At 33.4% G+C, this 9,700-nt stretch overlaps 1 protein-coding gene and 1 non-coding gene across 2 annotated transcripts; both read left to right on the plus strand.

The window, feature by feature from the left end:
* The first annotated feature begins 4,173 nt into the window (after positions 1–4,173).
* Positions 4,174–4,280, plus strand: LOC136221210 (small nucleolar RNA R71). The gene has a single exon (XR_010684990.1). It is a non-coding gene; the product is annotated as a small nucleolar RNA R71 (small nucleolar RNA).
* A 3,369-nt stretch (positions 4,281–7,649) lies between these two features.
* Positions 7,650–9,487, plus strand: LOC136218410 (universal stress protein PHOS34). The gene is made up of 4 exons (XM_066005263.1): positions 7,650–8,053; positions 8,183–8,277; positions 8,783–8,904; positions 9,246–9,487. Exons 1-4 carry the CDS (start codon positions 7,873–7,875, stop codon positions 9,331–9,333), a joined length of 486 nt encoding a protein of 161 aa, XP_065861335.1. The 5' UTR covers positions 7,650–7,872; the 3' UTR covers positions 9,334–9,487.
* Positions 9,488–9,700: the final 213 nt, after the last annotated feature.

Below are 9,700 nucleotides of genomic sequence, written 5' to 3' on the forward strand. Positions count from 1 at the left end.
TCTGATGGGAAAAACCTAAATGGAGAGACTTGAAAATAACAAATTTTTTGTTTTTTTAGTATGTATACATCTCTGTTTTAATAGATAGAATGTATTAGAACACCTCTGGTGGTGATTTTTAGGACTGGTCTGCAAATATCTATGAATGTCAAACCATTACTTTGTGCAAAAATCGGTATATCCAAAAGTGGTGTGTATCTGAATTTAGACACTGATATTGAATTTAAAGAAGAAATTCGAAAATGGCAACCAACTGAGGGATGGAGATATACGTGTTGGCATGTCCAACATGGAAACACTCAGTGGTCTTCATGGTCTTTGAGAGCGCGTCAAACAATTGTGGAAAGCATGAATATGCTTTTTTTTTTTTGTCTCACCCCCTCATTCATTTGAACTAAAACTTTGTTTTCTTTTTCTTTTTGTTTTTTTAAGCTGCTAAACTAATTAATAAAATAATAAAAGTACCTAACCATTAGATGAGTTATTTAAGAAGAGTGTTTTAAACGAGGATAATATTTTGTAACAGTATAAATGAGTGATGTGTCAATGGTTGGATATAACCATTAGAGCATATCTAATAGAGGGTGCTCAAAAGAGTATCAACTATATGACATTGAGTTTGACAACATTTAAAGGGTGCCTACTATTTGAGTGATGATGGGTGCTAATGAATGTTGCTAATTTTTTACAACATTGCTTTAAGATTGTCAATTTTTTTTAATATACAAAATGATTTACTTGATTATTATTGATGCACCTTTTTGGCGAGTCTCTCTCTCTATTCACTCTTGGTTGACAAAGTAGTGATTTGTGGGGCTATTGCGACAACTTTTAAAGTTGGTTACTATTGGAGCATTTTTAACAAAAGTTGTCAAAAGTGATGTGGATGATTAAATTAATAAAATATTATATTTTAGTATGATGTATTAAGTTTTGGCTAGGGGTGGAAATGGGGCGGGGGAAAATCGAAGGGATCCGAACTGATAGGGTCGGGGAAAAACCAAAAATTTTGGGTGCGGAGCTGGGAGCCGGTGAAATTTTAGTCTCGAACATTATAATTGGGTGGGGGTGGGTATTACTATCCCTGAACCGCAGGGACCCGCAAACCGTCCCAAAAAATCGACCGTAAAATCCCCGGAAAATCCTCAAACAATAAAATAAAATATTATACATATATTGTTGAGTGATTTCCGCAAGTGCACGGTTTCGCTTGTAGTATTAAAAAGATATCGATCCCACAGGGAACGTTTTTCAACAAAAACTTATTTATGTGTAGTTTAAATACGACTTAAGGTTTATAGAAATAGATAATCGTTATTTGAAATTGGTTTTGAGATTGATAGAATAAGAATTAGGCTAGAATATGTAGAATGTTAGAAATCAATTCTGTTTTGAATATGAATTACAAAACAGAAACGTTTAGTGTTTAAAATAAGAGAATAATTATGTTCGTTTGCATTAAGCAAAGAAAAAAACTTTAAACTTTGTATAAACTATAAAAGTGTAATAACGTAAACTCTTTCAATTAAAAGGCTTTGAACCACAGACAATCTTCCTACGATCGGGATAGATTGCTACCTTAACCAAATTAATTCTCGAAAAATGAATTTGCCTAAGTGTTCAACAAATTTTCCTTGTAAAGATATTGAATTTAACTACATTTTAATGAAAACACCAGAACTCACTTCCGATCGTTTACATAAGTGCTACATAAAAATTTATTGAATTGCATGAACTTTATTAGATGAAGTATGAATTTGATACAAGTTTACAGAGAATAAAAAGCATGGAAGCATTCAAACGACATGAGAGTTCCGGGTCATCAATCCTTTCCTCAAACCTCGTTAGAGTTTGTCAGGCTCCTGGGTCGAATCCGCTACTTAATCTCCTCGCTGAATCTTCGGAATAGAGATGGTTCTTCTACTACCAAAATTTAAACTAATATAAACAGATCTTAATCTAAATCTAAATGCTACTGTGTATGTAATTATTTGATAAACAATGTGTGTACATCATATCGTTTTTACAAAATCGAACTTCTAACTCTGAATCGTTTGACTCAAAATTTCTGCATAAATTCTGTACTAAATCTTAACTCTCAAAAATTCTATATATCAACTCTGAAATCAACTCTCTATTTATAGTTGTTGAAGAGTCGAGTCTAGGGGACGTGTCTGCTGCGAAGAGACATTTCTATCCAATCGAACAGTCGCGTATCTTTGAAATCAAACATGTGTAAATTGTGCTGCCTGAAAATCTGATCTTGCCAAGAATAGAAAATCTCTGCCGAGAATTGGGGGGGGGGGGTAAATTTCAGTCTTCAAAACAGAGGAGAGAAGTGCCTGGGCGACGCGTGTCGCGACCGAGAATAAGGAATCTCGGTCGCGACGATTTCGTTCCTTGTCTTCGTTTTGGTGCGTTTGATTTTCGTCGTCTTTGACTCCTTTCGTAGGGGTTTTCCTTCGTTTCTGACCTTTTTCGCTCCTATTTAGATTTTACCAAATATTTAGGTACCTTCCATGAAAAAAACATATTCGGACGTAAAAGTACTCTAAATAGATATAAACAACACAAATTCATAGCAGAACTGATATAAATATTGATAATATTTAAGGTATATTTTGGGCTTAATATATATATATATATATATATATAAATAAAAGATAATTAGTATTTAAATGTGATTAAAAAAATAATCAGTATTGTGATAAGTTAACTAATACTATTATCTACATTTACAACAATTTAATTTAGTTTTATTGCTGCTCTTGGTATATCACATATATCAGTACTGAATGCTGAGTTTTTTTTTATTATATCAGTACTCTAATTTTGTTTTATTGCTGCTCTTGCAAAACCATATTGGTACGTTTGATATCTTCTTCTAAACCTAACTTGTTAAAAATAGACAACGGCATTAAGTTTATACTTGCTCCTAAATCACAAAGACAGTTTGAGAATTCAATATCTCCCAACTTACATGGGATGGTAAAACATCCGGGATCTTTGAGTTTAGTGTGCAAATTGCTTGACACTATTGAACTATAGTCCTCAGTTAGCGAAATGGATGAAATTCTTTCCCAACTAATTTTCTTTGAAATCAAATCTTTTAAGAACTTACCATAGTTAGGAATCTGCGTTATCGCATCCATAAACGTCAAATTAATATGCAAATTTTTAAGTTTGTCTAAAAATGTTAAAAGTTGTTTGTCATAATCTTTATTTCGGACTTTGTGTGGAAAATGTGGTTTGGGTACAAAAGTTTTTGTATTTGAGTCAGTTGGTAAACTTTTTGCATTTAATGTATCTTCTTTGGATTTCGTTGGTAAATCATTTCCTGGTAAAGTAGAATCTCCGGGCATTTCCGGACCTAATTAATTTTTTCCTGAACGAAGAGTTGATAGCCTTTACTTGCTCTTTCAGATTTTCTTCCGTATGGCTAGGAAGACTTCCCTCTTTTCGGGATTGAATTGATTTAGCAATTTGACCAATTTGAACCTCCAAATTATGGATGCTAGATGAGTGGTTTTTAATAAGCTGATCGAATTTATTTTTGATCCGTTTAAAACCATCGCCGTGATTACTTATTTTTCCACCGATAGTATCTATAAATTTGTCGATTTTAGAAGATAAAGTGCTAATCATATCTCTTGATTGATTTTGATAATATTATTGGTACGATTTTGATTAGCATTTGCATTATTATTATTATCCTTCCAATTAAAGTTAGGATGATTCCTCCATCCAGAATTATAAGTATTATAGTAAGGATTATTAGTTTGGTTTTGCCCTTGGACAAAATTTTCCTGTTCAATCTCGCTCATACCTTCATAATCCACATCCGTTTGGATTGGATTACCATTGGCATCGCACGGTGCCATAAATCTATCAATTTTATGCGATAAAGCAGAAAATTGGGCTTGTAACATCATGACTGGATAAAGATTCACTATACCTTTAACTGATGATGTGGTTGAGGATGATGGTTTCGCCACCGGTATGTGTCCACGTTCCGCGGGCCACATACTGCTGTTAATTGCCATTTCCTCCAGAAGTTCTCTTGCTTGGGCTGATGTCTTCTTCATAAATAACCCTCCCGACATAGCATCTAATGATCCTCTAGTTGTAGGATTCAATCCATCATAAAATGTTTGAATTAAAAGTGCATCGGGCAATTGGTGGTGTGAGCATAAACGTTGAAGTTCTTTAAAACGTTCCCAAGCCTCATAGAGTGTTTCATTATCATTCTGAGAAAAAGATGTTAACTCTTTTATGACTCTTGCGGTTTTTGCTAAAGCAAAATATTTTGAAAAAAACGCTTAGGCTAATTGTTCCCAAGTTGCAAATATTGCGCCTGACATAGAAGTTAACCATTCTTTGGCTCTATCCTTTAAAGTGAAGGGAAAAAGTCGAAGTTTGATTGCTTCGGCAGTCACATCTGGTATTTTAAAAGTGTCACAAATTTCAAGGAAATTTGTCAAATGGGTGTTAGGATTTTCGTTAGGTAATCCATAAAATGTTACGTTATTTTACAACATATTAAGCAAAGCGGGCTTAATTTCAAATTGATTTGCGATGCTTCTGGGTCTAACGATACTATTGGTTACACCGGCCACCCCTGGCCTAGCATATTCCATAAGTGTTGGTGGATTTGCCATATTTTCTAACTGTGGTTCTGAATTTTGTTTTTCTTGTCTTTCTTTTTCTTTTTAATGGTCTTTTCAATTTCTGGGTCAATTGGGTTTGGTGTTATGCCCGAACTTCGAGAACTGCGCATGAACTTGAAATTTTTGCACGAACCAAAACTACCTTCAAAACAGAATTGAAAAATAAATATGTTAGTAAATTAAAATTAATAAATTACAAAAGTTAAAATAAGTATGTATAAACCTAGATTCGAAATAAAACACGAAAAAATCTAAATTTTTGTTAAAAAATTTGGCGTTCCCCGACAATGGCGTAAAAAACTTATTGAGCGATTTCCGCAAGTGCACGATTTCGCTTGTAGTAATAAAAAGATATCGATCCCACATGGAACGTTTTTCAACAAAAAACTTATTTATGTGTAGTTTAAATACGACTTAAGGTTTATAAAAATAGATAATCGTTATTTGAAATTTATTTTGAGATTGATAGAATAAGAATTAGGCTAGAATATGTAGAATGTTAGAAATCAATTCTCTTTTGAATATGAATTACAAAACAGAAACGTTTAGTGTTTAAAATAAGAGAATAATTGTGTTCGTTTGCATTAAGCAAAGAAAACAACTTTAAACTTTGTATAAACTATAAAAGTGTAATAACGTAAACTCTTTCAATTAAAAGGTTTTGAACCGTAGACAATCTTCCTACGGTCGGGATAGATTGCTACCTTAACCAAATTAATTCTCGAAGAATGAATTTGTCTAAGTGTTCAACAAAGTTTCCTTGTAAAGATATTGAATTTAACTACGTTTTAATGAAAACACCAGAATTCACTTCCGATCGTTTACAGAAGTGCTACATAAAAATTTATTGAATTGCATGAACTTTATTAGATGAAGTATGAATTTGATACAAGTTTATAGAGAATAAAAAGCATGGAAGCATTCAAACGACATGAGAGTTTCGGGTTGTCAATCCTTTCCTCAAACCTCGTTAGAGTTTGTCAGGCTCCTGGGTCGAATCCGCTACTTAATCTTCTCGCTGAATCTTCAGAATAGAGATGGTTCTTCTACTACCAAAATCTAAACTAATATAAACAGATCTTAATCTAAATCTAAATCTAAATGCTACTGTGTATGTAATTATTTGATAAACAATGTGTCTACATCATATCGTTTTTACAAAATCAAACTTCTAACTCTGAATCGTTTGACTCAGAATTTCTGCATAAATTCTGCACTAAATCTTAACTCTAAAAAATTCTATATATCAACTCTGAAATCAACTATCTATTTATAGTTGTTGAAGAGTCAAGTCTAGGGGACGTGTCTGCTGTGAAGAGACATTTCTATCTAATCGAACGGACGTGTATCTTTGAAATCGAACATTTGTAAATTGTGCTGCTTGAAAATCTGATCTTGCTGAGAATAGAAAATCTCTGCCGAGAATAGGGGGTAAATTTCAGTCTTCAAAACGGAGGAGAGAAGTGCCTGGGCGACGCGTGTCGCGACCGAGAATAAGGAATCTCAGTCGCGACACAGGAGGTTTTTCTCCGTTTCCGACTTCGTTCCTTGTCTTCGTTTCAGTGCGTTTGATTTTCATCGTCTTTGACTCCTTTTGTAGGATTTTTCCTTCGTTTCTGACCTTTTTCGCTCCTATTTGGATTTTATCAAATATTTAGGTACCTTGCATGAAAGAAACATATTCGGACGTAAAAGTACTCTAAATAGATATAAACAACACAAATTCGTAGCAGAACTGATATAAATATTGATAATATTTAAGGTATATTTTGGACTTAACAAATATATATATATATATATATATATATATATATATATATATATATATATATATATATATATATATATATATATATATATATATATAAGATAATTAGTATTTAAATGTGATTAAAAAAATAATCAGTATTTTGATAAGTTAACTAATACTATTATCTACATCTACAACAATTTAATTTAGGTTTATTGCTGCTCTTGGTATATCACATATATCAGTACTGAATGTTGAGTTTTTTTTATTATATCAGTACTCTAATTTTGTTTTATTGCTACTATTGATATATCACATGTATTTAGATATATCAGTACTGAATGCTGAGTTTTTTTATTATATCAGTACTGATACTGATGTTAAGTTTTTTTTTATTATATTAGTACTTTAATTTTATTTTATTAATGCTCTAAAGTTATATTTTATAATTTCGTTTTATTGCTGCTCTAAACTGATATTTTATACCTGTAACATATGGTGAATTTTAAATTTGAGGAATTTTTTAAATTTTATTTGGGATTGAGGATTCCCCGAAACCCGTGGAGAACCGTGCGGGCGGGTGCTAAAAAATCTCAGAATTTTTTTTTTTGGATTTTTCAAAACCTCCCCCGAAAATATTGGAGGCGGAATGAGGGATGCAAAACCGCTACCGTCCCGCCCCGTTGCCATCCCTAGTTTTGGCACTCTTCGAAGCAATCTTTATTGGAGATACTCTCAGAACATTTCCAATAAAGAGTGCTTGGAAGAATGTTTGATAATGTAGCAATAACTTTGACGACTTTTGAAGAATGTCATCTATTGGAGTGTGGTGAGTGTCAAATAAAGTTATTACTTTTTAAGCAGCTTTCTAACGAGAGTGTTTACATATTGATAAAATTTATGATTAAAATAAATTATATATAAAATAATGGTTTGTAGGATTATTGTATTAAGATGATTTTTGTATTAAGATGATTATTGTATTAACTTTTAAAATTGCTTAGTATTAAGATGATTTTTTAACAAAAAAAAAAATAATTTTTTTTTGTAAAAAGTGATATAGATGAATTTAAAAAATAAAATAGTGTATTTTAATATGATATATCTTAATTTTAGGCCATAAAAATCAACTTATGATGTTACATGCACCCCATAGTAAAAGTTTTACTTCAAAGAGTCAATAGAGTAAGATTCAAACAGATACACGCAGTGGTATTGATGCGGTTTTCAAAGCCCACAATTTTCCCAAACAGCGGAATGCCAACACGGCAGGGAATCCAGAATGGCCGCAGAAAATATTAACACGTAACGAAACCCTTCCCATCTCCAAATAAATCCTCTCTCTCTCTCTCTTTTTCCAGTCCCTTCTTCTCGCCTGCATAAATTCATTCTTCCCTCAACTGTTTACTCTTGTGATTCTTCAAACTGCAACTAAAGAAGGGAGAGCCGAATTCAATGGCCAACGTTGAGAAGCAGCTGATGGTGGTGGGAATCGATGACAGCGAGCATAGTATCTACGCATTAAACTGGACGCTCGATCGTTTCTTTCTTCCTTTCGCTTCTAATTCTCCTTTCAGGCTCGTTCTTGTCCATGCCAAACCTACTCCTGCCTCTGCCGTCGGTCTCGCTGGCCCTGGTAATCCTCTTTCTAATGCTCCGATTACCCTGCAATACACTTCTATTTCACTACTTATTCCACACATCCGGACAATTGGCGTTTAATTTCATCATTTCTTTGATTCTATATTGTTTTCGATTAATTTAGGGGCTGCCGAGGTTCTGCCTTATGTGGATTCTGATTTGAAGAGGATAGCTGCTAGAGTTATTGACAAGGCCAAGGAAATCTGCACCAGTAAATCGGTAATTTTCGCCTGCCTCTATGGCGATGATGAAGGAATCCTCATCTTCTCTCATATTAAGCTATGTTTGTCTATACGTGTCCTTTGGAATATCTTCTAAGAATTGATTTTTTAATGCTGATGGATAGCTCTTGTTGATCATCTAAATCTCATTCGGTCCCCATAATTGGAATACATCATGATCTTTGGCAAGAGTAGTATGTATCTTGTATACATAAATCATAGCAACTCATAAATGAATTGGAGATCTTGGTTGCTTAATTAGCTACCCCATTAGGCTATAATATTTTATGTTCTACATGCTTTGAGGAATGATTTCCATATCATGACCAGTCAAATAAGGGTGTTATCTATTTGTTATTTTCACATTTGTTCGGGTTAATCATTGTAATATTGGCTCTAAATTTTGTTCTTGAATTTCCAAATACGGATTTTGAATTCATACACGCTCATCTGAATCAGAATTCTTGATTAATGTTTTGCGGATCATTTCATATTTGTTGCAGGTGGAGAATGTGACATGTGAAGTTGTTGAAGGCGATGCAAGGAATGTTCTTTGCGAAGCTGTTGAAAAACACCATGCTTCAATACTGGTCGTGGGCAGTCATGGCTATGGAGCTATTAAAAGGTATGACACCGTTGGACTTGGACATCAACATTCTTACTTCATTAATGCTTGGAATTTGCTTTGTCTACGAAGTTTGATTTGCTGGATGTGATTTTTTTTAATGAACAAGCATGATTGCTCATTGAAAATTTTGATTTTAGCAAGCACAAACTACAGATATTTTCTCCTTTAAATGTAATTGCTAGTATAACTATTTGCTATAGATTGCAAAAAGGTTTCCGAGAATCCAAATTCATCTTGCTATTGCATACGTGTGTTCTTGTTGGGAAACACTTGGCTTGGCTGTTAGTGTTTTTGTTTTGATAGGTTGTTGTTAACAATATGATGTTTATCCTGTGCAGGGCTGTTCTAGGTAGCGTAAGTGACTATTGTACTCATCATGCCCATTGCAGCGTGATGATTGTGAAGAAACCTAAGATCAAACACTGACATGGCTTGCTCTTCCATCCTCAATCGACACCTATTGGTTCAAATAATGGTGCAAATACTCTATTCATGTTGAAACAATGCGTTTATCTGCATTCCTTACCATAATTGTATCAGTATTTAGTATATAATAAATCATTTCTATTTAGTATAAAAACAGGGATATCTATTTCCATTCCATGGGGTAAATTGGAAGACTTGAAGAGAAAAGCCTCCAAACCATAATCTGCATTTTATGAGGAACTTTTAAGTTGAAGATAGATATCCAAGGAGGAAAACATGACGGATAGTACGGAGTGGAGGAGAGAATTTACTTCGCTGACGCAACTTGATTTTACGATTTCGTGTGACGGTTCACGTTAGCGAATCA

This window comes from Euphorbia lathyris, chromosome 2, assembly GCF_963576675.1.
Source record: "Euphorbia lathyris chromosome 2, ddEupLath1.1, whole genome shotgun sequence".
Classification (NCBI taxonomy): domain Eukaryota; kingdom Viridiplantae; phylum Streptophyta; class Magnoliopsida; order Malpighiales; family Euphorbiaceae; genus Euphorbia; species Euphorbia lathyris.